Source organism: Octodon degus, unplaced genomic scaffold (genome assembly GCF_000260255.1).
Source record: "Octodon degus isolate 3935 unplaced genomic scaffold, OctDeg1.0 scaffold00127, whole genome shotgun sequence".
Taxonomy (NCBI): Eukaryota; Metazoa; Chordata; class Mammalia; order Rodentia; family Octodontidae; genus Octodon; species Octodon degus.
In genome coordinates this window covers 904,206-927,507 of record NW_004524703.1, presented here as the reverse complement: position 1 = coordinate 927,507, position 23,302 = coordinate 904,206, and the positions used below count along the sequence as shown (strand labels likewise).

Below are 23,302 nucleotides of genomic sequence, written 5' to 3'. Positions count from 1 at the left end.
GCTTCTGCCCTACCCAAGCCACGTGGAGCTGGCTTTGAGTCTGTCATTGTCCCTGCACCCATGCTACCCGGGCCTTGAGGGCCTACCCTAGTTCCATGGCAGACCCTAGGCACTCCTTGCCCTGTGGAGATCTTGGGATTGCTCCTCACCCTCTCTTCATCGCCGTGAGGGGGCTGCAGTCCTATTTGCAGGTGGCTTGGGAGCTGACAGTACTAAGCACTGTCTTCCTGCAGGGGTCATCATTAAGAGGAGAAGTGGAGAGATCCCCTGTCCCCTGGCGGTAGAGGCCTTTGCCGCCCACCTCAGCTACATCTGCAGATACGATGACAAGTACAGCAAGTAAGTGCACAGATGTTTGGATGGAGGCAGTGCCCCCGTGGCAGGGGCACTGGAGAGGCAGCAGCTGCTTCAGTTTGGGTTCTAGGAGCTGGGGTACACTGAGAACCCCAGGTTCGGCCTGCATTACTCACCTCTGGAAAGCCCATGGCCTCCTCTCTTGTCCACTGCCCAAGTGTCCCCCTCAGTGCAGTCATGTCTCCCCAAAGCCTAGAGACCCCAAGGCACCTGCCCAGGGCTTTTCCTGTGAGTCCTTGAGTTTTTCTAATTCAGGTACCTGAGACCTGGTGTGGGCTGCGGTGAGCACATAGCAGTGTGTGGACACAGAACGAGGCATGCCATCCACGCAGCACCACCACGGCGTCCTAGGGCCCGGGGAAATCTGCGCTCGAGACAGTGCATCTGTCAGCTCCTTGAGGGGCACCCCCACCCCTACCCTTTTCCTGGCGGGAAGGAGAAGCAGGGCCAGGTGCTCTCTGCACACCTTCACCCAGCTGCAGACGGAACCACACCTGGGACATGAGCCAGGCGCTCCATGCCTGGTCCTGGCTGTTTGCACAGGCTGTTACAGAGAAACTGGCATTTACTCGGGATACACTAAGGGTGCCCCCCCCCCCGTGCTACACATGGTGGGGTATAGAGAATCCTGGTTTTTAAACACCCTATAGTGGGCACAGAGGTGCACGTATGGGTGGAGAATGAACGTAGTGAGCGGAGATAGCGCCTGGAAGCTCAGGAGGGCAGATGGGCAGTGAAGGCACTCTTGGAAAGAAAGAACTCGTAGGCCGGAGCTGTGGGATAGTGGGATAGGGAGGAGCCAGGGACATGTTCACAGATAGGGAAGCAGTGGCCTGGCAGGGCTGGCCACGATGTGAGCTGTCCCAGGACACCTGCATTACTTTCCAGCCTTGCAGTGGACCTAGTCCATCCTGATTTCCTGAGAGGTGTTCTTTTCCTGTCTTTGTCTTAGAACTCACTGTGATAGCCCCAGCCTGCCACCCCACCCTACCCTAGTCTGGAGCTCCCCACCCCCACCCCAGGAAAGCCTGTGACAGTCCATTGCTGGGTCCTGGGCCTCTGGGCATTCCTCCAGGCACATGCTCCATGGCCTTCCATCTCGGCCCCTTGCCCACAGGTATTTCATCTCTCACAAACCCAACAAGACCTGGCAGCAGGTGTTCTGGTTTGCCATCAGCATCGCCGTCAACAATGCCTACATCCTGTACAAGATGTCAGATGCCTACCATGTGAGCAGGTACAGCCGGGCGCAGTTTGGGGAGAGACTTGTCAGGGAGCTGCTGGGTCTAGAGGACATGTCGCCAGCCCCCTGATACCAGGCAGGCCCAGGCGTGGCAGGAGGAGGAAGAAGAGGAGGAGGAGGAGGAGGAGGAGGAGGAGGAGAAGGGAACCTGCTGCCACTGTCACCTGCTACCAGAGACCCCGTGTGTGAAGAGCGTGCTCCTTCGCAAGTGCCCTGTCCATCTTCAGACACCCACAGAGCCTGTGGGGCACAGTGCAGGTGACCAGAGGGCGGGCTGTGGCCACAGAAGGCATCAGTGAACGACGAGCCTGGCGTGCTGATATCACCTGCCTTGTATGGTGACACATTCAAGGTCATACAGGATCGCACAGAGCTGGGGACAAACTGGATGGCACAGGTGTCGGGGAGGTGGGAATTTTCCAGCACTTGCCTCCTGCCAGGAGCTGAGCAGTCTCTTGGAAGAAGAAACACAACCGGTGCCATTAACACACAGAGATGGAGTGGCGAGTGTCCACTCCTGTCCTCTGTGGGGGTGGTGGGAGTGGCGGTGAGAGGGAGCCGCCAAGATTGCAGTGAAGGATGATGGTGTTTTTTATTTTTAAATATATCTTCAGGTTATTTTCTTACTGTCGCTTAAGGTCTACTGTAACAGGGAAAGGCGCCCCCTCTCCTGCCTGCACCCCTCACTGTCCCTTGCATGACCACAGCCTGTGTCTGTGCCTGCCGCAGGTGAGAAGGGCCACTGGCTCCCAGGACACCATGGTTGCAGGCCATGAGCTTTATCACAGATGTTATGGTTGGCAGTTACTTGTTTTGAAAAACTACATAGCGTTTCTGAAACACAGTTCTCTCCGGAGGACCTTCTGCTAATGGTCCTGTCCATGCGGTGACCCTAGCAGCCGCTGCTGCTCTAAGAGGTGCAGGTGGCCTTGGAGAGCTCCAGCCTGGGGCTGTGGTCACATCCTGGGTTGGCTGTTATTTGACCCCAGGGTGGGCAAGGGGATCCCCCAAGACCCAGGCTCTTCGCAGCCCTCCTGCAGGTGGTTGAGGGGCCTGACCGTCCCTCAGCAAGAACAAGGGGCTTCTGAATTATCTGATCCCCCTCCACCCCTGTTTACGGAACCACCTCATTTCTACAGATGCAGAATCTATTCTACTCAGGCTTGGGACGTTTCTCCTTGTTCACGCGCGGTTCCCCCAGGGGTGCCGGCAGCATGCTCCCAACTCCGCGTCCCTCCCACCTGATTGGTGACTGCCCCCACCCTGTGGTTTGAATTCGATGCCACGGATTGTAGGCCACATTTTAGATTGTGTTTCGAAACACCCTTGCCATGCCCTTTAATTGGATTGAAAGCACTTTTACCACATGGAGAAATATATTTTTAATTTGTGATGCTTTTCTACAAGGTCCACTATTTCTGAGTTCATGTGTTTCCAATACTTAGGGAGACTAATGAAAGCTGATGAATTTTCTTTTCTGTCCAAATAAGTAAAATAAAAATAAAAGTCTATTTAGATGTTGATTCTTTGTTAATATATGGACTTGTTTGAAAGGTTAGGGACAAAACACAAGCTGCTATCCCAGAGAACCTGGTGTGTATGAGCCTTCATTCTGGGTACCATGGACCCCTGAGCAGTTGATAAAAGAAATTCACCCAAGTGGTGACTCAGAGCAGCACAGCTGGTGACAGTGGTCCTTTTGGGAGGGTAACAGCCCTATCCATGGCTCCAGTTATCTGAGATCAGCTGCAATCCAAAAATATTACATAGAAAATTCCAGAAATAATTGGTAAGTTTTAAATAGCTTTTATTATAGTATATTGCTGGGGCCAGGGAGATAGCTCAGTAGAATAAGCACTTGCCTGGCAAGCACAAGGCCCTGAGTTCAATCCCCAGTACCTAAAAAAAAAAAAAAAAAAAAAAAAAAAATGGGCTGGGGAGATGGCTCAGTGGAATAAGCGCTTCCCTGGCAAATGCAAGGGCCTGAGTTCAATCCCTGGTTCTGCCAAAAAAACCAAACAAACAAAAAAACTAAACTAAAACATATTATAGTGTATTGCTGTGCTTATCTGAGGTATGCACATACAGGGTTCGGTACCACCCAGTTTCAGGTGCTCACTAGGGCATTCCCCCTGCATAAGGGGGACCACTTAAGCATTTAGGTACCTATCCCTCTGAGGAACTTCCAGGTCTGTCTTCTCTCAGCTGTCCTCTGTGTGTTGTGGGTCTTCTGAGTTGGCAGGAGGGGACATTACACTCCTGGGCAGCTGGAGACTGGTCACAGTGGCTCTGTGCCCCCATTTCCTGGTGATGAGGGGAAGACAGCACTTGGGGCCAAGGGGAGGCTGAGATGACTCACTCCTAAGGTTGTGTGTGTGTGTGTGTGTGTGTGTGTGTGTGTATTCTCCTAGGACAAAATGGTGCATAGTACAGACTAGGACAGCCCACAGGACCTGACGGAAGAACTGCTGCCCAGCAGCCCCAGTGTGTCCTTGGCCCCGAGGGGCGGACATTGGCCCTCCCTGGTGACCAGGAAAGGCCCTATGAGTCAGCTGTTCGTGGCTGGGACAAAACACCTGAGATAATCAGCTGAAGAGAAAGAAAGGTTATCCGCAGCTCATCGTCTCAGGTTCTGTCCCATGGTTGCGGGCTGTGTTGCTTGGGGCTGTGGTTAGGATGAAAATCATGGTGGCTGGAAAGCAGAGAGGGAGGAGGGGCTATGTCCATGTACCCTGTGAGGGCACCCACTCAGCGAGTGACCAACTCCTCCTCCTGAGGCCCCACCACCTTTCAGTGGGCTGAGCTCCAAGTCTTTAGCAAAGGAACTTTGGGAGACACTTGGGCGCAAACTCATAATAGCCACGTAAGTGGTCCTTGTGAGACAAGCCAGCATAGCCTGGTGGAGTGGACAGGGCCAGTGGGCACCTCTGTGCCCCCTCTGCTTAGGTCCCACCTCTGTGCCAAAGACCCAGTAGGAGATTCCTGGCTCTTGTGCAAGACAAATCCAAAGCTTCTGGGCTCTGGGGAAAGCTGTCCTTAGACCCTCAGGGCAGCAGTGCATGGGGCTCAGTGACTTGTGGGAATTCCAGCTGACATGCTTTCCTTACCAGTTCCACACTCCCCACACACAGAGCCTCTGATTTGAACAGCATCTTCCACTGATCAGTGGCTCATCTTCCAGAGATAAGTGGTCCAGTGGTATGGACTTTACACTGAGGGACACTTGCTGTAAGTTTTTATCAATGTCTGTCACATGCTAAATTCTGGGTTCTGCAATAAGTATGTGCCCCCAACATGCTAATTAGGATAATATTCAGGTAGCTTGTCAAGTGGTCACTTCTTCAGCAGAGCTATGGAAAGGCACCCAGACCTCTCACGCTGGCCTCTCATGCCTCTTCGTGGGGCGGAAGGCCTGAGAAAGACTGCTCACGGAAGCACCCGGCCTGCAGCCTGGAAGCAGTGATGGAGGGCAAGGAAAGGACCCTGGGCCCTGGGGCTAGACACCCACAGCCACTTGGCCTCAGCCCTGCCTCTGGCGCAGCCCCGTTGTCTCCCCTCCCCTCTTCGCTCTGAGGCTGTGCTTCCTGTGCAGGGCTCTGTGACTGCTGCCACCTCCTGCTTCCCAAAAGACTGCGGAGCCTGGATGATCCTGTCAGGAGCCAGAGGTGCCAGCTGCCCTGGCTTCCCTGCAGTGTTGTATGCTTCAGTACAGGAGAAGAAAGGCTCTGGGAAGCAGGTGCATTTCAACTTCAAAGACGAAGTAAAACAGTTTTCCTAGCACATGATGCTCATGCTTAAAGTTCTTCTGCAAGCCAGAATTTTCAAACACCCTAGAAGTAATCTCAGTGATTACCAACTTCCACTCTACAGATCTTTCAAGAAGTAGAGTTAACCTTAAGTTCGCCCCAGATGTAATGCTTTTTAATAAAATGAGTGGCTTTCTCTCCTATCCTCTCTGCTTCTGACTGCCCTCTGTAGTTGTCTCCTCCCCACCAGACTCTCCACAGGGGGCAGCCCCATCCGGCCCTCACCTGCCCCTCCAGGTCCACCATAGCAGCTGTTACCTGGCTACAGGTCCTCAAGTCTCAGGAACTGCCCCCTCCACAACAGCAGGGTGGGAATGGACCCTTTTATGTAAGACCTCCTGCGGGCAGAGCCACCCAGAAAGAGGACAGACTTCAGCAAGGGCCAAGAGGCTCATATATGAATAGCACGACTGGTCCAGTTTACTGACTGTGAGTTCCTGCCTTCTGAGCCACATTTACTGAATTCTGATGCTACCTCCCACTGGTGTGGGTCTCCACAGGCTGTTTTAGTCTACACCTTTTGTCACTGTAGTAATATCCTTGAGGTTGAACACCTTTATAAAGACAAGAGGTTGCAGCTTCTGGTACTGGAGGTCCAAGGTCAGGGCTTCATCTGGCAACAGCCTTGCTGGCTATGTCCTAAGGTAATGCAAGATGTCACACAACAAGAGACAGCATGCACATCTGTGTCTTCCAGTTTCTCTCTTATAAAGGTGCCAGGATTCAACCACTGGGACTCCATCCCAATGACTGTAACCAATCACCTCCCTGAGGCTCTGCCTCTAAGTAATGTACTGTATCAAATTTCCCCTCTCTTAATGTCTCACAGGGGATTCCTCTTTAGCAAATACATCAGGGGACACAGGATTCCTCAGGATTTCCCACAGGAAAATCAAGCTGTGTTCTGGTCTGAAGAGGCCCACACATGCCCAGTAGCCAGAAGTCATTTAAAAGCCTTTACTGAGCTTGGACACTAAGCCCCAGGCTTGCGGACTGAGCAAGGTGAGCTTCTGCCACCTCGGATGCTGAGCCACGGAGGCACACAGGCTTCCCAGGGGGCCAGGGCAGTAAAAGTAAAAGCCCTGCTGGAAGAGCCACCCCTGCTGGAGCTGGAGGTAGGAGCATATCTTACGGGAGTCACAGTGGGAATGTGGCTTGGACCACAGACCACGTGAGTGTGAATCCACACCCACGCAGGGCCATCTCCTGTGGGAGGAGCCCAAGTCTGCCCTTAAACTCTAGGACGAGACCACAAAGGCTGCTGCTTTAAAGGGCCATGCCTGGACCTGGGGGTGCTGAAGTAGGTGACACGGGCTCCCCGGGCTATGGCTTTGCACTGGCTCTGTCCTCCTCAACCTCGCCCACCCTGGACACGGGCAGAGACAAGCGAGGCCTGTCCTGGGGTGGGTGATGGCCCTGGCAGCCCAGTGTGTGCAGCAGTGCTTTTGCCCACATTCCCATGCAACACGGCAGAATACTAGACTTGGCAGAGGAGACCCCAACCCCGAACTGAGAAGGCCTGAAAGGGTAACTGCACGGAGATGGCCCCGTGGGATGTTCAAACATCTGGGAGTACTTCCCTGGTGTCCTAGGAAAGGGAGGGAGACAGGACAGTGTAGGTGTCTCATTTCAACAGTTAGAACAAAAAAATATTATGTAACAACCCAGGCTTACCTCGATCCAATCATCTTTCAAACACGAGAGGTTTGAACCTGTCCACTGACTGCCAGTCATGCACGGTCTCAGAAACTTCCCTGGCTCATCTTTCCGACGACGGTGCCCTCCTCTGAGACAGGACTATTCCCAGAATATCCAGCAGAGGGCAGCAGAGTGCAGTATGGCAGCCCCAAGCCTGGCAAGACAGCTTTGGTTCAATCAAGAGACGCCCAGCAGGAGGCTGCCTGGTTTTTCTGCCCACTCGTAGCAACATGAGCCAAAACAACCAACAGGAGAGGGCAGCTCAGGCATATCCCACACCCATCAGGCCACCACCTCTGGACAGTGCTGGGTCATCCTCCCCCTCTGCAGAGCCAGCTTTAAGTAGCCTCGATCCTGGCCTTTTCCACAATGGCACCTTGGAACAAATCACACACATGTGCTTTGAAGAAGCCAGCATAGGCCCTGCAGATGAGGACAGAGGTAATGTGTCCCCCACTCCAATATATAGCCCCCGCTTGTACAACCTGTCCCTGGGATGAGGGGCAACACTGAGTCCACCGGAAGAGGGAGCCAGTATAGCTGGAGTCTGGCATCAGCGCCGTCCTGTTTGGTCCTGTGCTTCTCTATAGCCTGTAGCTGCTCACTGCTGCCCTCTCTGGAGGCCCCTAGTCTCTGAGAACCTCCTCACCTACAAGGCTGATCTGTCTTGGATCCCACTATGGGCCGTGTTTTAACCAGTAAGCCCTAAGTTAGAAAAGTGCTTTGTACCAAGTACCTGACGAGGGTCACTGTGAACTTGTAGGGAATGGGGTTCACTTCTGTTAAGACAAGAAACACTGCAGGAAGACCCCAGGCCAGATGGGGAGCCACAGGTCCCCGCCTACTGAGTGATCTGTGAGTCCTCACATGGTTAGCAGGACAGTAGAGACGAGTTGAGCTAAAAAGTGCTGAGACTGTCCCCCTGGGGGACACCTTTTAGCACATCCATTCAGGCACAGGGGACTATAATGACCCAAGGGAAGGACATGCTGGGACAGTGGGGTGAGGAACAGTGTGGAGAGGGGGCTTTGCACACTCTCTGAATCTCATCACCCAGCAACGTGTCCGGGTGGCAGCTGGCATGGGCCCCAGGCTGCCGAGCTGCAGTCTGTCCGTCTCTGCCCCTTGGGCTCATCTGGCTAAGACAAAAGCAAGTTTGGGATGACAATGTCTGAATCTTAAGAGACAGACAAGTGACTAGTGAGGTTCAGGCCAGGAATACAGGCAGTGCAGCTCTTTCCCCAGACTGCCAGCTTGAAGACTTCTGACAGAGAAGAGCCTTCATTGCTGTAGTGACCCAGACCTAAGGCGCCCTCACAGGTAGCCTCAGTGCGAGCCTGAGGGTCCTGGCGGGGGTAGGACGGGGTAGCCTGGAAAGCTCCCTCTTCTTCACATGTGCAGCATCAAGGGCAGGAACAGAGGCCATGCACTTAGAAAAACAAAGACAGCAGGGGACATTCCTCTCTGCAAAGCTGACTTCCAGGGTGATAGCAGTCCCCAGGACAAGCAGCACTGTCCTCTACCCTCGTGACCATCATCTGCCCACTTAACAGAGCAGGTAACAGTCCCAGGTCAGGGTCCTGAGCCAAGTTCAGTACCACTCCCACTCTGACCTGAGGATCACCCCACCACCTCTCAGGCCACACACGAAAGCAGCACTCCCGTCACCCAGAGGGAGAGGCCTTGCTGCTTCACAGAGCTGTCCATCCAGCGCAGTGAGCTAAGTCCCCACCTCTACAAGAGCAGCTCAGGACTGCAGTGGCAGCAGTGTCCCAGCGAAACGGAAACGGGACCTCTGGCCCCACTCAGCACAAGCAGGGCCTGGCAGCTGTAGGAACTCTGGGCCGGTGGGGGCTGTGGGCTATATGAGCCCCAAAGGCTCTGGTCCAAGGCCAGTGTGGACATTGGGTATGGCACCCTTTGAATCCCAAGTTCTAGATAATGAAAGTGATGTAAAAGTTAACATCCTAACGTCCCAGAAATGGGCTCAGATGACTTTCTAGCCACAGCGACACAGGCAAACCTGTCATCAAACGACAGTGAGCACATTCAAAAATACAGCTCCACATGACTGTCCCATGACCCTCCTGTGACCAAATGTGATACAGGCACACAGACAGGGCTTGTGCCTAGCATTGTCCAGGCCTGTGAAGTACTAGCCAAAGCCCACGCCTCCGCTCTTGCTCAGCTGTTGGCTCCTTGGACATCCTGAGCACTGATGGCCTTCAAACCCCATGTGGGGGCAGGAGAAGGAAGGGGGTGCTCATGCTTCCCCTCCGTCCAGTCCCAGCAGCATCCTCAGGTCCTGCCCATCTCCTAGCCAGAAGCCCCCCCCCCCTCACCTGCTGCAGTGCCAGCTCCTCATGAGTTTGTTGCTTCAGCCTCTAGCATGCATCTCCTGGTGACCTTCCTCCACTAGGACCTGGGCAGCCTGGCCTACCTTGCACTGCCTCTTGCTGACCCTGCCTGCCTGGAGCAGTCTTCACGCTGGCTCTGGTTCCCACCCCTGCCTCGCAGACCAGCCTAGGAGCTAGGAGTGCAAGGTAAGCGGCAGGGGGCCGCTCTGTGAGCCCCGCCCCTCAGGGCACCTTCCTGTGGTCCCAGAGGACTCCTCCAGGTTCATTCTATTCCTTGGGAGAGCCTAGGTGGCAGCCTCAGGCCGGTCAGGTGGGAGCTACACTTGTAATTCACCTGGGACACTGACACTAGTGAGAAAGCAGAAGGCCCTGTCAGACAGGCACGGCCATAGTCCTGAGGAGAGGCAGCATGTGAATGGCAGGACTCAGTGGAAGCCTTGTCTGCCTTGGGGCAACCCCCTGGGCCTCCTGTTTTGCCTCTCTCCTGGGCTCGCTTCCTTTCTGTTCCTTGTCCCCCACAATTCTGCAGTGGGACCTCCCAGGGACCAGGACCCAGACAGTCTGAGTTGGGACATCCTCAGTGTTTGTGAATGAACTGGTCGATCAGTGATGGAGCCCAGCTTCCCCAGTAGGGAAGCTGGTGGTCACATCTACATAGACTGTAAGGATTGAAGGCGGGCACCTGTGCAGCGCTGGCCAGTGCCAGCCAGTGTCACCCCTCAGGCTTTCCACTTGCCCATGTGGGACCCTGTGTGCTAGGCACTGATCTGCTCCTCCTGCCCCTGCACACAGGTCCTTCCCGCTGCAGCCTCTCCAGGCCTGCAGACCCTGAGCAGGATACAGGCCGAGTGCACTCTGAGGCAGTTTCGTGGACAAGGCTGTGACCACATATGCTTCCGACTCTCTTGGCTGAGAGGTGTCTTAGAAGGGTTCACCTCTCTGCCTTTTTGTTCCCTGATGGATCCAGGGTAGAGAGATGGCCACAGTCCAGTCCGAGCCGAGAAGGTTCAGCGTGAGGACAAATGGCAGTGATTACTTCAAAAGGAACACGGATCAGGAGCCCTTGCACATCTGGCTCAGACAGCCCAGGCTCAAGGAAGGTCTGTTCCTACTTGGCCCTCAGAATCAGCTTAGCGCCAGCCTAAGCCCTGGGCCACCCTGAAGACACTCCTCTCCTGTGCTCTTCATCACCAACACTGACCCTCTGACGTCACAGCAGGGGGGAGACAAAGTCACTTGTGTAAGTCAGGTACTCAAGAGATGAAGACCGAGAGACTCCACCAGGCTAGCCACAGGACATGGTAGATTGTGACAGGCCATCTGTAAGCTGGACACCTGGGAGGTGGCAGTGTGGCCCAATCTTCAACCCTTTTTGGGCCTCTGTGGACAACAGTTCCCAACAACAGCGCCAAAGCAGGCTGGCCTCCCCATGTTGTCAGTAGGAGGCACATGGTCCCTGCCAGGCCTGAGCACACTGTACTGCCAGGCCATGGAAGAGCTCTTGCCCTCAGATGGCAGCAAAGCTGCATCCTGGCTATCTCTAATAATGGAGAGGGCACAGGCAGGGTCTCCCTTGTCCCGTGTCCACCCAGACTGCGGAGTGAGTGGCCAGTGCTGGTTTTCAGCACACCAGGGCTAGTCACACATCCGTATCTCGGGAGCCTCAGCTCACCCCAGACACCTAGTGAGTGCCACCCCCAAGCCAACATGCAAGTGCACTGGCTCCCAAGTGGAGTGTCCCAGTACTAACGTACAGAGCTTTAGGAAGCGTATGACCCAAGCAGGTGCCACTCCTGTCACCAGCTTTCCCAGCAGCTGTAAAATGTGAATGCATTTAAGGGTTTGGCTAGGCGCCCAGAACATCATGGCCACTTCACAGACAGCACTGATCGTTACAGATAGGGACAAATGACAGAAGGGCTGGCAGTAACAGGCAAATGTGTCGTTACAGCGCAAGGAGAAACAGTAACGGTGCAGGCCCCAGGGGACAGGATGGCGGCCCAGCCTCAGATCAGCCACTCACACCAGAAAGACCCAGAGGCTGTAGCCGCCACCAGACGGCGCTATCTATAAAGCATCTTTTTCTTTATTTAAGTTAAACAATTTCAAGGATGGTTTCCATCTATAAAATGGACAAAGTACAAGCTCTGTACAGCAGTTCTTTTTAAAAATCAACTGGAAAAAAATTACCAAACTATATTTTAAATTTGCAAAACACACCCACAGATACCATCATCTCAGCTTTGAAGGAGACACAAGGACCACAGAGGATGACTGTCTGCGTGCTGCGCTCGGACAGGTCTTGGAAAGTTTGTTTTTAAAAACAGGAGTGGGTGGGTGGGACAGTCCCAAGGACTACAAAATAACATGAGCACAGTAAGTCACTTTGGCACGCTGTGTCCTGTAAACGGGGATCATCTTGGGGACTGGCCCAGAGGCCTCGGCTGGGGCCACCCACGTGGTGCCCCCAAGTGGCCAGACAACACAGCAGGGGCACAGGTGACAGCTCAACAAGCACCACCAGAAACCAGCCCCGTCTGCCTCCCATGGGTGTGTGTCTGACAAAGCAGCTCAAAGGTGACTGGGTGTGACCAGGGCCCAAGTGCCAGGGTGAGCAGCACAGACCCCACCCTACCCTGCTCTGCGGCATGAGCCTCCTGCACCCACGTGAGATCTCCCCGGGGGCCCAGCCTGGAAGACAGCTGATAGTCCCTGTCTCTAAGCTGCATCTTGTTGCCTGGCAGGGGCAGCAAATGAGACACAGGGCGGGCCCACAATCAGCTGTTCCCACGTGGGGTGGCCGTGGAGGGACACCAGCAGGAAGAGTGTGCATCAGCGACTCCCAGCTGCCTGTACCTCCAGGACCTCCACAGCTCACAGGCACCTTGAGCCCAACCAGCCTCTGAGACTGGACATCTTCATGGGTGGGCAGGTGGCAGGGCGGAGACCACGGCATGATGGCCCGGGGCCGTGTCATGACAGGGGCCCTGCAGAGACATTCCTGTACAGGAGGTGCCTGGGTATCTCTTTCTACTACCGCAGCCAATTCCACTCCACCTGAAGCTCACTCACGGTGTGTGGCCAACTCACAAGGTCATGGTCCTGTACAGTTGACTCCTCCCAACTCTACCCATGTCCCCAGGCGGCCTCGTGTACAGGTACTGGGTAACAGGGCACCAGCCAGATGTGCAGGTCAGGGTGCACGGCCAGCACCCGGCCTGCAGGTGTCAGTTCTGACGGCCTGCTGCACATGGTCTCAGATTCCCACGAGCGTGACATGAGCACGTGACAGCTGTCTAGGGTCACTGACCTGCCCTGTCGGAGGGCAGTGGAGATACTCCCAGCTCACATTAGGAGCTGCGGGATTGGAGTTTTTTTTCCCTAAAGAAAAAAACATTAATTTAAAAAAAAAAAAAAAAAAAAAAACCACAAAGCAATATTTGCCAAAATAAGGAACCTATCTGGGTTTATGGACACCAAGAGACACAAGTGGATTTTCCAACACAGCACGACTCCCATGTGGAGGCCACACAGAGGTGCCCGTGGGTGGGGCCAGGGTCTGGGAGGCCTCTGGTGGCCACAGTAGTGCCTCGTGGGTATGAGGCTCCAGGGTACAAAGGAGAGGCGGCCCCTCCCCCAGCACACTCTGTGCCGAGGGGAGAAGCGACATACTGACTGGGGACTGACCATACATTCTCTTTTGTATATATTTATATTTAGTGTCCCACCATAGAAAAGTCACGTTCAAATACACCAAGCACATCAGTGGGAGAGGGGGCGACGGAACCTGCAATGATGTGAGCCGTGTTGTGGGACCCACGTGGGGCGCTGATGGGATCGGATGGTGGTGCTGAGAGTTCTTGCACCCTCCTCCCTCTGCCACCATGCCCACACAGCTGCTTCTTAGCCGCATGCCTCAGCCGGGTGGCTCCTGGCTACTGAGCGAGAGGAGGAGGGCGGCCACAGAGGGGCCAGCTGGGCCCGAGCAGAACGGCTGAGTCTTTCCGGCCGCCACTGTGTCTGTCAGCACAGCTGCGCCTTGCTGGAGCTCTCCGGCTTTCAGACCATGATGGAATACTGAGGTATATAGTTTCGCGGAAAGTTTAAGAAACATAATCGATAAAGCGATCACCAGCTTGGCCAGTGGTTCGGCAGCAGGTGTGGGCTCCAGGCTGCTACTGCTGCAGGTTGAGCGAGAACTTCCACTGCTGCGAGAGTGCCGGGCCGCATACCTCCACACTCAGGCCCCCGCTCTTGGCCGTCCGGCTGTCCAGGCACAGGTTGCTACCGACGTGCCGCAGCTTGGAGTTGCTCTCGATCTGCTCCCATTTCTGCAAAACATAAGAACATGGCTTGGGGATAGGGTGTGGGCCAGGCCAGGCCCCAGTGGGTCCCTGGCTCCACTCAAACAGAAAAACTCTTCCTCTCTCAGTCCCTGACCATCAAGAACAAGGGTCAGCAAGAGCTTCAGCAAACTGGCCCTAGCGTGCAGAGGGTAGAAGGGAAATCCAGGTTCTCTGGGTGCAAAGCTCAAAGCCCCCATCCCTCCTCACTGGGCCCCAGGTCTGGGCACCTTTGTTGGTTATTAGGTTATTAACATGAACACTCAGGCATAGGAGCCTGCACACGGGTGGCTGATGTAGTAATGTCTCACCCTGTCACAGTCTCTGGGAAGCCCCAGCTGCAGGAAGCCACCTGCCAGGTGGCCTCAGAGCACCTCTGAGTATCCACATGGGGCTTTGGACCCAGCAGAGCCAGGAGTGGAGTCAGGTCCCCAACAGGAGAAAGATGCTATGGGAACAGGCTGCCCTGTGGAAAGGGTCAGATGCTGTGCTGCTTGGTCATGTGCAACTGCACCGTGAGGACCTACGTCTCCCTTCCAGGAGGCCCAGCACCTGCACGGCAGAACCAAGCGAGTCCAGCGCTGAATGCACACTGGCAGGCACAGGCCATAATCACAGAGCTCCTTCCATTCACACATGGCCACGGACCAGCCACAGAGTAAATGACGCCCATCACAGACTCACGGAAATCTGAGGTTCCCTTGCCCATGTTTAGTAAGGGATGCAAATATCCCCATTTTAAAATCTTTAATGTTCGTTCTTAAAAGACATATTTTGCCTGGTGTGGTGGCACGTGCCTCTCTCCCAGCACTCAGGAGACTGCGGCAGGAGGGTCACTGCGAGGTTCAAGGCCAGCTTGGGCCACAAAGTGAGTTCAAGGCCAGCGTGAACTACACAGTGAAATCCTGTCTCAAAAAAAGACAGAAATGAAACAAACAAACTAACTAAAATACATTTTTTTTCCTCCTCAAAGCTCTTCCTTCATTAGCAGAGATTGTGGTTCTAATTAATTTTTTACACTGTCTGCACTGAAGCTCCTTTGCGTATTTAGGCAAATCCTTCTGACACTGTGGAATTCAATTTCCTCATTCTTGCCTCCTTTCTACTCTGACTCTGCAAACCCACACACAATATGAAGGCATAGACGTGCCTGGAAACTCAACATCTCTGGGGTGGAGGATGCACCCCAAGAAGCGCTGAGCAGATGCTTGCTGGAGGCAAAGGATCGAGGGCTTGGGTGGTAGGAGAGGCCCCCACAAGTGTGAGAGGATGCCCTCCTGACCGCTGCTTGTTTATGCCCACCTGCTCCCCTAGAGTCCCTGGCACTTGCCCACCCCTTCCTCAGTCCCACCAGCTCCTGATTCCCTGGTTTGGTACAACGAGGCTGCCAAGTCCTCTGAGCAGGTCAACAAAGAATCCAGAAGAACAGAAACTGCCTCTGACCTCTGCCCTCAGGGCATGTGAGCTGAGCAGAGGACCTTTAAGAAAAGCCAGCTGTCCTTGAAGGGGGTTCTATCAGCTCTGATGTGTGTTGGGTGGGATAATGTGAACAAGCCCTCCCAAGTTGTAATTCTGGAGCTTGGGGTACAATCCAAGAGATCCTGTGACCCACATCCTATACAGGAAGGCCAACTATGCACTGTTCCCATCTCACAATGTCTTCACGGGTCTAGTTAAAGAGCTCAGACTACAGCCGAAATTCTTATCAACTATCCAAGTCATACTGAAGGCATCACTACCTTACATCAAAGACATTTCTGCCCGTTATGGTAGGGGAAATGCTGCCTAGGTTCAAGGTGAGATGGACCATTTGGCACCTCTGATGCTGGCCTGGCTGGTCCTGGGGGGTCTGGGTGCAGGGGATGGTGGCTGTCCTGTCTACCAGCCATGCCTCTGGGACATCATCCAAGCCAAGTAACTGCATCAATGCAGACAACCATTTATCTGGTGAGCAGAAGGCAGGCACTGGATCCCCAAAGCCAAGCTAGGCTGAGCTTGTGCAGAAACACAGGGCACTCAGAGACGGGCACAGGGACTCAGAGACGATGGGGGAAAAGGGCCCTTTGCATGCACTTCCCTGACCACTGGGATCTACAGAGAGACTGATCCAGTTCTCCCAGCCAGTATGGCTTCCTCTTCTGTGGAATGCGTGTTGGACTAGAAACCTGCTGGCTTTCAGCTGTAGTAGCCTCCGTGCCTCAGTTTCTCTCCATGTCAGCTATCTCGTGAGGAGGGACCACAGGAAGATGGGCCAGCACCCTGCACGGGGCATGCAGGCCTGTCTCTGTGCTTGCTTTTCTATTCCTGACACTGCTGCCCAGGGCTCCTGGCAGGAGGATGCTTCCAAGTTCTCACCGTGGGCATATCTGATAAAACCATCTTTTGGGATCTGCTAGTATAGCACTCTCTCAACTGATAAAGAAAAAGAAAAAAAAAAAAAAAAAGGCAGCACAAGACACTGCTAACCTACAGCAAAGCTGTGTCCCAAGGAATCCACAACAAGCCAGAAATAGTGATATGAAAACATTTAAGACACCCAACGTACTGGGTGTCTCAGCTCAGCACACAGCACACGGCACACGGCAAGGGCCTGGCTCACTCTCACCATGGTCAGGGCTGACCACGACCTGCTGCCCCTGCTTAGGCCCTCAAGAGAAGATCACACCATGTATCAGCAGCCTGGAAAAGACCAAATTCAAGCATGGTCTCTAGTGAATGTGGACCACTTTCACACCATTCTAAGCAGACCCACAAGAATACACTGTCTTGACACATGTGGGTGCAAGTGTGGACGTGTATGAAATCACATCCACTTGAACTTTAATTATTAAAAATTTCTGTAAATTTGAACAGGAAAAACATGTAATGAACAAACACAAACATGGAATTTGTCTTTCAAATGCTATCTGGCATGGGGAAGAGAATGTGAAAATAACGCTAGTCCTCCAGCTCAGGTAGGACAGGTGGCTGGACGCCGTGCAGGGGTGACGAGGGGCACACACGCACACACAGCCGCCACACAGTGGCTGGCACACCCACCTGTCTGCTGTCGTTCTCCCGGCAGCCCTGCAGCTTGACGAGGGCGCCAGGCGCCCGGTCCACCACCGTAAGGCACAAGTCCATGTGCTTCACTGACTTCTCCTTCGTCAAGGCCCACTCCTGGAACACAGAACCCCGGGCAGAACACGCCACATGGGGGAGACAGGCAGAGTCGCGAGGGTCCCACAGGGAAATGGGTGGTGCTGGAAGGAGATCTAGAACCTACCCTAATCAGAACTACTGAAGTACTTTCAGCCTGAGACCAGCCTACAGACAGGCTGCTGCCTTCAATGTACAACCCTAAATACTCATTTGGCCAACAAGAGCATAAAGTGGCTTGCAAAACGCAGTAACTAAGATTATCAGCATAAGGTATTGGATCATAGACGCACTTTTTTTTTTTTTTTTTGAGACAGGGTCTTACTAAGCAGTTCAGGCTGGGCTTAAACATATTATGTAGCCCAGGCTGGCCTCAAACTCACGGAAATCCTGTCTCCTCCTAAGTGCTGGGATTAAAGTGATAGCACCTGGTATTTGTGCCCCAAATGTGAGTCACAGTGCCAGGTTGCGCTTCTACACTGGCATGTAGGCCGCAGAAACCACAGCGGCAGCTTTGCGGCCTATGAGGTGGGCGGCTGTCCAGCTGTCCACCCTTGCTGCTTCGGTATCTCTGAGCAGGGATGGTCTGGAAACAGACTTACACATCTAGACCAAATTTCAAAAATTATACAGGACTTGCTACAGATTTAAGTAAGCTGGCATGAGCCTCATGGTGGGGTGCCAACACTCCCAAGCCCTGCGAGCAGGCAGCAGCAGTCTGTGCACGACACAGCGGGCGGCGCCTGTCACTGGCTCTGTGCCAGGCTCTGCTTTAGGCATTTGATGAGAAGGCCCTGTGCAGAGCTCTGATAGTCTCAGTTTACAGACAAGAAAAGTGAGCCAGAAAGCACTGAAACCTTCTCTTCTGTGTGCTGAACAACACACTCACGTGTAAGTGTGCAAGCATGCACATCAGGGGTTGAGATGCGGCTGTTTACACTTAAATCCATAAGATTAAGTAATCCCAGCACTTTGGAGGCTGAAAACAGGAGGATCACTATGAGTCCAATCTGTGTAGTGAGACCCTGTACTAAATACATTTAAAAAAAAAAATTAAAAGTGAAAACCTAGCTCACACTAGTCACACCTGAAGAGCCTGCGTCCACATGTGGCCAGCTGGGGCTGCAAGGGTTACTGCAGATCAGAACGTTCCCTCTGGAGCACACGATCTGCTAGTCAGTCAGTGCCCAGGAGGCCACGGCTCCATGACACAGGTGGGCCATGTGCTAGGCATCCCCAGGCGAGTGGCCACTGGGATCAGTGCTTGACAAAGTTCTCTAGCAGATTCCTGTGTGTGGCCCTGAGACAAAACAGCAGGGCATGACACTTTGGGTGATGAGCAGGTCTCAGCACACACCTGCTGAGGCGAGGAGAAAGGACCCAATGAGCGGCAACACCCCACTGCAGCAGGAAGGAAGCAGAGGCCAGTGAGGAGGGCAGCCTTTGTGGGTCCTACTGGACTGACTGTCCCCAAGGATGCCCTGGCACACATGTGATGCCACCTGCCAGCCAAGCTCTGGGCAGTGGCCACTGCTCGTGCTCCAGAACCCACATCTGGGGTCAGCTGCTCTGGTGGCCTCCCATAGTCTGTCCACAAAAAGCTGCCTGACAGCAACATGTCACCAGTGGCCTCCTGTGCCTGTGGACAGGGTAATAGTGGTTCGTTGTCCGAGCCAGTGCACCCTTGCCTCTGAGGGGGCAATGAGAACTAGAGTCCTGGAGCCAGAGCCATGCCTGAGAGCGGGCGGGCAAGGGATGGTCACGGGCGATGAAGTGCAAGCAACACCTCTGCCTGCTGCTGACCTGCAGCCACTACAGGACTCTTCCTGGGTGAGCAGCTAGGGCAAAAGGTGTGGCCCACACAGGCGTAAGTCCACTGCAGAGCTCGGGCAGACGGGCTGGGACACTGGCCCAGACTCTCCCCTCTGTACTCTGCAGGGTAGGCCTGCCTCACCCCACAGAGCTCCTGACAGGAGGCCTGACCTCTGATGGTCGTGCTCTGCCAATGCCATCATGGAACTCAGCACCAAGGAAGAGGCAAAGCCAACAGGAACAAGGAAGAGTCTGAACCTGGCAGCACAGGCTGACAACGGCTAACATACCTGTCCCTGTGCTTAGTGCTTCCCGCATGCCAACGCTGAGGCCCAAATAAACTGAGGCTTCCCATAGAGTGTACAGAGCCAGGCAAACTTATATCAGAACAAGAACCACACGCTTTGCTGGGACCTGCTGTCACCACCAATCCTGTGAGACTGTGGTGGCCTCCAGGCCCCTAGGAGCAGCAGCAAAGACCACAGTGCCCACGCATAGGGATTCCAAGGGGCACAGCATCTTATTCCTCCAAGACACTCCTGAGAAGAGAATACAGATGGGGACTCACATGCCACAGGCCACACAGGGGAAATGTGAACTGAGCCACAGCCAGAGCCCGGAGCCTGTCCCCTGGGCACATCCTTAGGCCGGGCACCTGAGAAGCCAGGTGAGACGGCCTGGTGATGGTGCACGTGTGCTGGGAAGCAGCAGAGGGCCTGACACCTGCACTGGGGCCAGGATGGGTACAGCTGAGCCCTGCAGACCCACCCCTTGTGTCACTCAGTGTGCCCAGGCCACCGCCCACAGCCCCTGAAAATGGCTCCAAAATGTGGGGGAGGCAGCAGGAGCACCTGGGGATCATGACTCCCATGCACTGGGAGGGTCTGCATCAACCAGTCGCACAAAGTCATTTCTATTGAGAGCAGGGTCTGAGATCAACACAGCTGGATTTATGTTCAGGTTAGCTGCCTTTTCTATTGAGGCAGACCCAAGGAGTCGGGCAAAGTTTCAGACGGGGTCAGAGCGCTCTGCACTGCTTTCTGGGCAAAGGAGCCTGTGTTCCCGGCCTCTGAAACACCAGGCCACACTGGGCCCCCGAAGGGTTCACATTTCCCTCTGCAACGACGGGAGCGGCATGTGTAAAACTGAGACAATTAATGGCTCTTACCCCTTAAGCTATCATCATCTAATGGGACAACAGCTACAGCAGCAGCCACAGTGTCTAGGGCCCAGCACCTCCTATACTGGGACACAGGTGTCTACACAGCATTCAAGTACAAACCTGGCTGCGAATGCAGAATGGGTGTTTTGCAGGCACGAGCACACAGCACAGAGGTCAAAGTCAGCATAGAGAAAGGGACGGAGATCACCAGCCTATACAGACTGCCCCTGGCCACTGCACAGAGCCCAGCCTGAGGCTAAGGACGGGGTCACTGAATCAATGCAGGTCCACAGAGTCCCAGCTGATCCTGAGGCTCCACAGAGGTGGTGACTAGCAGGGATCAGACCCTTTTTGCAGGAAGAAGGCAACAGCCACAGCTGTGTCCCTAGGACCTGCCCTGCGCCTCTAGGCCTGCAGCTGCACACCCAACCACATACACCTACCTGGTTTCCTCCAGCATTGTGACACTCGTAAATCCCAACAACACCATCAGCAAAGTGTCCCAGTGTATCAAGGCAGTTGGTCCCTTGCTGCAAGGCCCCAAAAGCAATGTCTTGGTGGTCAGGAACCCTGAAAGGCAGTTGAGACCACTGGTTAAATCCTGGAGCTCATCGTGGTAGTGGGAACAAGAGAAAATGGGCCACTAGGCCCCACATCCTGGTACGGAAGGGCTTTGGCCTCTGTGCTTCTAACACTTTAAGATATGAGTAAGAATTCTCTTATGGTTTCTGTGCCAGGGAAGGTTCTCTGGAAAGGAATGGCTCCTGACATGAGTGCTGGCTGGACACTTAGCATACCAGTCAACATGGTGCCACACAGGCCCTCCACCCAGTGCAAGGGCATGTGTTCCTTGGGCTTTGCCTGAGTGGACCTGCAGGTGGCCCAAGACACACAGAGCCACAGGCTCTAGCACAGTGAGGGCTGTGCAGCTGCTTAGGTAAGGATCACTCTAAACCTCAGTGTGCTCTCCCATCTGAAACCCACTGACCAGGCTGGCAGGTAAACACCTCAGGGGAAGCCCTCACCCTAAGCCTGTTTACACGGAACGCTTGCCAAATGGTGGCAACTGTCACAGACACACGCGCTGGTGCCTCCCTCATCTGCCAGCAGGGCTAGGGTCCAAGGAGGATGTGAAGAGCAGGGCCAGGGGCCCAGGGAGTGGTTGTGAGAGGGCTCAGGGCCAGTGCCACCCCAAATGGTGGGTGACCTCGGTGAAAAGATGCATCATCATTTGGCCTGATACTTCTACCTGCCAAGCCACAGGCAAGTGTGGCAGCAAAAAAGGCTTTTGCCACTGTGGGACTGAAAACACTCCCTGAGGCCCCTCCGCTGCAGGACAGATGATAACTGGGTCTACCCTGATGGCCATCACTGCACCTAACCCCAGGGATGCTGTCCTTGATGGAGGGGATCAAGCTGCCTGCTGTCTCTTTTACCACCTTAAAAGTGGAGGAGACAGCACTGAAGAGCCATGCCATGGCCAGCAGACACAGGGAAGCCTCGTCACTGACTCGCACGTGCACCCCCACGAGGCTCTAAAGGAGCCGTCAGCAGAAGGACAGTGGTGGCTATGCTCACATTCCCAGTCTCTGTGCACAGATGAGCAGGCTGCTGTAAAATGCTCTGGGACATCTAGATATAATAGCCCAGAGGTGCAACCTGTGTGACAGTCCCTTGATAGGATGGTGCTGAGCGAGCCCTGGTCTCCTGCAGTGTTCTCAGCGCCCCTCAGGCCACAGGGCCTAAAACAGCTTGGCTGGAAGGCAAGGTGGACAAATGAGGTTCAGAAGACACTTCTGCGCGGACCCCGGTGCAGTGGGACAGGGCCCCAGTGCATCACATGGCAAAAATGGCCTGCAGGAGGAAGGCCCCTGGCGGCGACACCCTGCACCTACTTCCTCCTCCATCTCTCTCAGCCATTGAGGCCCTCTGCCTCTTCACAGTCACAGGTGAGCGGAAGCAGCCAGGAGGGAAGTGAGATCAGGGACCACTGGAGCAAGGGACCTGTCCTTAAAGAGTCTTGGGGACAGAAGTGGGGTCAAGACCCACTCTCCATGGTAGCCGTGGTGAGGACTGCGAGCCCTCCAGACAAAGCTGCAGTTCCTGGGACTCACCGCAACTCTGGGTAGACGTTCTCCAGGTACCACTGGAAGGGCCGGCAGCCAAGCCGCTTCCTGAGCTCCAATCTGCTCTGAATGCTGGGAAGAGGGAACACATCCACTGTGAACATCTGCCATAGCAGCAGGCTCGGCACGGCGTGTGGCTCAATCTATGCAGGCCTTGCTGAACGCCACCCTGCCACCCACACCCAGCCCTAAGCAAAAGGTCCTGTTGTCTCCTGGGAGCACCCCTCCTCCCGGGCTTTCCAGGCAACATGAGAAGGCTGAATACACTTACTTCCCATATGGAACATTTCTGGCGGAAGGCACTGCTGCATAATAGAAGTTCTTATATTCATCCATCCAGACCTCTGCTGCCCGGCGAGTATTGCTAGAAACAGAACAAAACCTCCTAAGGTGTGATTCTCTCCTTCAGAAGCACCCTTCTAACTGTGCTTTCCTGCAGCAGAGCAGCCCGGGGAGACAGGTGGCCATCCAGCGGGTCTAGGGCCTCCAGAGCTGTTCCAATATGTCACAAGATCAGACACCAAAAGGTGAGCTAGAATTACAGTGCGGGGGAACTATGAAGCGTTGGGCCAGCCCCCGAGAGGGACAGTGGTCCTTATGCAGTGATGTGCTGTGTGCTCATGGGTGCGGGGCAGAGAGCACGGCCCGGAGGCAGCTGTGTCCACAGCCCGGTGATTTGGGCCTCAGCACCACAGGTCAGCTTGACTCTGGAGCCCCTTCCTTCCCTGCAGACCTGCTGAGAGGAGGGGCTCCCTAGGCCGTGACTCCAACCAGGACACAGCAGCCCTCACTGGGCACTGGAGATTTGTATCCTGTTCTTTCACAGCAAATATAGCTCAGAGGCAATGCCACCTTTAAAATCATTCCTTTTCTCTACCAGAAAGATTTCGTAAATGCTAAGTCCTTCAAGTTCCTGAGCTATGATTATGAGAACAATTTGCAGGTGTGGCCTCTTGAATGGAGAATGACATGCCTATCCCATGTGCTCTGCACCAAGGGGACTTGGGCTGCAGCAAAGAGCACCACTAAGAGGCAAAGCAATGCTGGGGCTGCCCACTGCTGATCAGCGTCCTACTCCTGGCAATTTACCTTTGGGAAATAACCAGCAATGACATGCATACGTGAAAACTGGCCCACTTCAGCATTATTTATAATGGTAAAAAAATAACTAGAAACTGCAAGGCCCAATCCAGGGACAGGATGAGATGAAAGAACTGTGCACAGTGGCAATCCACGGTACATGGGTCTTGTTGGTGGGCGAGG

The 23,302-nt window shown here is 54.3% G+C and overlaps 2 protein-coding genes across 2 annotated transcripts in view; one reads left to right on the top strand and one right to left on the bottom strand.

Annotated features, from left to right (window-relative positions):
* Pgbd5 (piggyBac transposable element derived 5) overlaps nt 1-3,120 on the top strand; it is a 59,117-nt gene extending 55,997 nt beyond the window's left edge. Inside the window, exons 6-7 of the mRNA XM_004640816.2 lie at nt 234-339; nt 1,472-3,120. Coding sequence (XP_004640873.1) covers nt 234-339; nt 1,472-1,667 — 302 coding nt within the window. The 3' untranslated portion in view covers nt 1,668-3,120. The remainder of the gene's footprint in view (nt 1-233; nt 340-1,471) is intronic.
* Nucleotides 3,121-11,526: 8,406 nt separating this feature from the next.
* Galnt2 (polypeptide N-acetylgalactosaminyltransferase 2) overlaps nt 11,527-23,302 on the bottom strand; it is a 139,517-nt gene continuing 127,741 nt past the window's right edge. The window contains exons 12-16 of the mRNA XM_004640813.3: nt 22,311-22,403; nt 22,028-22,111; nt 20,357-20,483; nt 16,841-16,960; nt 11,527-13,789 (exon numbers count right to left, since the gene is read on the bottom strand). Coding sequence (XP_004640870.1) covers nt 13,634-13,789; nt 16,841-16,960; nt 20,357-20,483; nt 22,028-22,111; nt 22,311-22,403 — 580 coding nt within the window. The 3' untranslated portion in view covers nt 11,527-13,633. The remainder of the gene's footprint in view (nt 13,790-16,840; nt 16,961-20,356; nt 20,484-22,027; nt 22,112-22,310; nt 22,404-23,302) is intronic.